Consider the following 4,486-nt stretch of genomic DNA (forward strand, 5'->3'; position numbering starts at 1 on the left):
TGTGCTATTGCTTTCAAAATTACATGATTTTTATTACCACAAAAGTAACCAGGGACACTGACATGCATTAAGATCTAATTTAATGTGTGTGAAATGCAGTTACAGGTAGTATAAAATAAATGCAGTTCACATACATTTATTCCTGAGCACTGCTGCCACTCATGCCACTCTATTTCATATATCCAACCCCATAATTCATTCAACCTTTATTTATTCAGGTTAGTCTCGTTGAGCCTCGAGGACTCATTTACAAGAGAGACCTGTTTTAAACAAAGAATGAGGACAACAGTAGACAGCTACGATAACAGTAGACAATCATAAAAGAAAGAATATTAATTGAAAAAATAAATGGAAGAAATTTATATTTAAAAAAAATTAAACAAAAACAGCTACAATGTAAAGTGATGTAAAATATTAAAAACAGGACCATGTCTGCATTAGTTTTTGCCTTGAACTTAGCAGGTGTTTGAAGCCACTTAGAGAGGTCAAGGTCGAGAGCATCAGATCTTTTTGAAAGATATTCCAGGAAACAGGAGCAGAGTAGAAGAGGGTCTTTTAGCCTAGTTCGGTCCGCACTGAAGGTTCACTGCATATAATGTCATGGGAGCGCACGCTGTAAATGCACTCACGTAGTGACATGTAGGAGGAGATAGATGAAGGCAACAGATCAAGAAGTGATTTAAAGATGAAAATGTACCAGTGAGAAAGTCTGTGTGAAGTTAATGATGACCAGTTGACCAGTGAATACAGGTTGCAATGGTGGGTACGATAGTTACAGCCAGTTATGAATCTTAGTGCACACTGATAGACAGCATCCAACATCTGAAAGGTGATTGTAGCGTTCATGTAAATAATTTCACCATAGTCAATGGAGGGAAGGAAAGTCGCAGTTACAAGGTGTTTCCTAGTGTTCAGAGTTAGAGAGGATCCATTTCTGAAAAAGGAACCCAATTTAACTTTCAGTTTCTTTAACAAATTTTTGACGTGGGGCTTAAAAGAGAGATGAGAATCAACCAAGATACCCAAATCGACGAACTCAATAGGAAAACCATTCAAAGATAAAATAGAAGGAAGGACTGCTGGCCTGGGACCCACTTCCTGTTTGAAAACAAGATCCCTTTGGTTTTGTCGGCATTTAGTACAAGTTTGAGATGGAACAAATCCTACTGGATGATGTCGAAAGCTGATTGCAAAAGCTGGAAAACCTTAGCAATTGAGTTAGCTTGACAGTAAACAACTATATTGTCAGTGTATAAATGTAAGGATGCATCAGGGATGATCTCACCTACATTACCTATGTAGATTGTGAAGATGGTGTGTCCTAAGACTGAGCCTTGTGGTACACCATTAACACAATCTGTTAACACAGATCATAACACTTTGTTTCATAGAATTCAGTGTATGTACTTTTACTTTATTTTAATATGCTTTTTTTCTATATAATTGGCTATAAACATGTTATCTGATTTAAAGGGAGAGCATGCATTCATGTTAAAAATGAACATTTTAATTCCAATATTTGAAAAAAAAATTGGGACAAAATACAACTCTTCTTGTCTTTAGAGAATTCGTTTTAAACAATCTCACATGAACAATAAGCATGTAGCATGTTAATGTTGATTTAACTAAATCTAAGCACAAAGGCAAAAGCAGTTTGTAAGAAACATAAATATACCCTTATTCTTCCAAGTACATCAGTCCCCTTGATGGACAACTGCCTAGTTTTTTATTACCACATGGAATAAGTAATAATAAAATTCCTGTTCAAAAGGTGGAGCCAAACACACCACAAAGACTAAGGGGCTATTTGCAGTCTCCACATGAATGTTTTTTAATACGCAAAAGCTTTTTTTTTTTATCATTTCAGCATTGCACCCATACAGGAAAAGGTTTTTTTAAGGATATTTCAATATTTTTGGAAAACAAGTTTCTGAGTTCAAAAAAAATTGGAGACACCACCTTTGCGTTTTTTCTTATACAGCCAAAAGACAACCTTTTGAAAACAATGATGTCATAGTCACACCTCTAATCTAGTCTTTGACCAGAGTGAGTCCTCTTCTTCTCAAAGTGTTCACTTTTTGCATCCAGGGTGTAAGCCTTATGTTCATATTTTTTACACCTTGTTTCCTGTTTTTGCTGCATTTTTTGACAGCATTATACTGCCACCCACAGGCCTGGCATAGTTACTACAGTGTTTTGGATCATTTTTTAATTGTTCTGTGTGAATGAAGACATTTCTAGGTAGGACACCATGTTAATGTTCAGGATATTTTTAGTGACACCAAATAAAACTATCATTTTGGAAAAACTGTTACCGTGGGGACAAGGTCTTAGAGTCAAACCTTGAGCACAGGAGAAAAATAATAATAATAATAATAATAATAATAATAATGTTTTAGAACTTAAATCCTATATTTATAGTTAAATTCATTGTGTAAATAATTCTAAATAATTGATCCCACTCACTCTGAGCCAGTGATGATGTAGCCAAAGTGTCTGTCCTTCCCTCTGCTGGAAAACTCCTTGACTCCTATGTGGAGCAGCTGGGTTTTGATCTTCATGTCCTTCTTCTGTGGCTCCTCTGGCTGCTGATTTCTTGCTAGAGTCTGATCCGCCTGCATCCACCTGTCAGTCTCAGATTCCACCCGGGCATCTGACCCATCTGGTCCACTGCTCAACCGCAGGGTGGACCCTTCCTTTGCAGGGATGGTCATGATTTTCTCCTCAGAGAGGTGGGGAACTGGAACTTGGCCCAGCATTGTCTTACTGTGGACGTTCTCTAGTCCAACTACTTTCTGAAGGGGAGACGTTGGGCCACTGTTGACTCTTGGAGCGTCACCAAATGGCTCCATGTTGAGGTAGTCCAGTAGCTTGGAAAAGAAGACTGCATACTGTTTAGAAAAAATAAAGAGGGCATTTTTGTTATAATTGGCTTTCACAGAAGTAACATTTTACAGAGTTGACTAAAATTGTATTTTTATGCCAGTAGTAGAAACAGGTGCAAACTGTTGCAGCTTTTATCACCATTTCTGAGACAGAGTACTGATTTTAAAGACTAATTATAAACCATTTTTCTTGTAATCTCTTAAAGTATGAATTCAGTAATTCAACACATTTACAGTCAAACAATTTGCATTTACATTTGCACAATTCACTAAAAAACAAACTTTGTAGCTATAAGGCTTTTTTTAAACATTCAGCAACAAAGGGTAGGCTGTGCAACTTTTTAAATCATACCTTTAAAGCAACATTTAAAGTGAATAACAAGAAAGCTTGGACATATCTCCCTCCCTGAGAAACCAATTTGTTTTTGAGCAGAGTCATTTTAAATTCACCTTGTCAACGGTCTCTTTGTCGGCACCGTCTGTTTGTTGGCCTGGAAACAAACACAATGTATGTGAGCAGACTATGTGAAAACCGAGGTTCTCCTTTTGTGTTTGGCAAAGAAAAGCAGTTATGACACGAAATGAAAGGCTCAGAAATACATCGGGCAAGATTCTGCATGAGCATTACATGAAAAAAGCCTTGCAATATCATTTATAAACTCATAATTTCTTGGAACCTTGACTTATTATACAATATGAATGATGCTAGCATTTTTTCTATTTTTTTCCTCCCCAGTAGCACAAACACTAACCTTGTTGCTTTACTTTCAGCATTTCCTTTAGATTCTGCTCTTTATATGATTTCAGGTCCTGGTCTTGATTCAGAAGCGTTGCTGCCAGTGGCTCATGGTTACCCTTCATCTCCCCCCTGGAGGTAGCGACTCCTGGTCCTGGCTCCACATCGACCTCCTGCAGTGCTCCTGTGATGATTTCAGCCAGATGGTCCAGGTCTTTGCCCATCAAAGCCTCCATGTTAACGCTGTGCCTGCCCAGCTGGTTCACCGCATTCTGCAAGAATCGATCTGGACAGACAGAGAAAAAGAAGATTAACAAAGTGTTCCGCAAATTGCAAAACAAGCTACATAAACATAACGTGAGTAAGAAGTGTGTATTAAAATTTACATAAAAAGACGAACTTACCATCAACGGCGCTAAGAGGCTCTTTTGCCGTGAGTCGGTTCGAGCCAGCCTTGAAGAGCAGTCTGTTGAGATCAGGCTGTGCAGCTTTGGAGCCAAAAGCAGCCTGTGGCTCTGCATGATTGCTCTGAGCTGGCTGCATGTAGCTGAGGTAGTGGAGCTTCCCTTTGGGCCACCCATCCTCACCACCTGAAATGCCCTGCTGAGTGCCCGAAGCCCCGGAAAGAAGCTGCTCCAGATGGTTAGAGACGAGCTTGCTCTTGTCCTGGCTGGAGTAGGACGTACCGAGCTTGGGGTGCTTGCCCTCTCCACTTTTGGTGATGACTTTGGTGACTGGAGGCTGGCCAGCTCCTTTCTGAAGGCTGTAGATGGTCGTCTCCTTCCAGCCCTGCTTTGGTTTTGGTCTAGATGCACTATCAGGCTTGATATCTTCATTCTGCAAAACAAAGTTTGCCACATAACAT

At 39.2% G+C, this 4,486-nt stretch overlaps 1 protein-coding gene across 1 annotated transcript in view; it reads right to left on the reverse strand.

Moving 5' to 3' along the window:
- Positions 1-2,466: 2,466 nt before the first annotated feature.
- Positions 2,467-4,486, reverse strand: part of LOC119426383 (receptor-type tyrosine-protein phosphatase N2) — a gene marked incomplete at its 3' end in the record, with an annotated part of 7,587 nt that continues 5,567 nt past the window's right edge. Inside the window, 4 exon segments of the mRNA XM_037693944.1 lie at positions 2,467-2,891; positions 3,336-3,376; positions 3,638-3,907; positions 4,026-4,458. Coding sequence (XP_037549872.1) covers positions 2,467-2,891; positions 3,336-3,376; positions 3,638-3,907; positions 4,026-4,458 — 1,169 coding nt within the window.

Source organism: Nematolebias whitei, chromosome 20 (assembly GCF_014905685.2).
Source record: "Nematolebias whitei isolate Nwh7 chromosome 20, NemWhi1, whole genome shotgun sequence".
In the NCBI taxonomy this organism is placed as follows: Eukaryota; Metazoa; Chordata; class Actinopteri; order Cyprinodontiformes; family Rivulidae; genus Nematolebias; species Nematolebias whitei.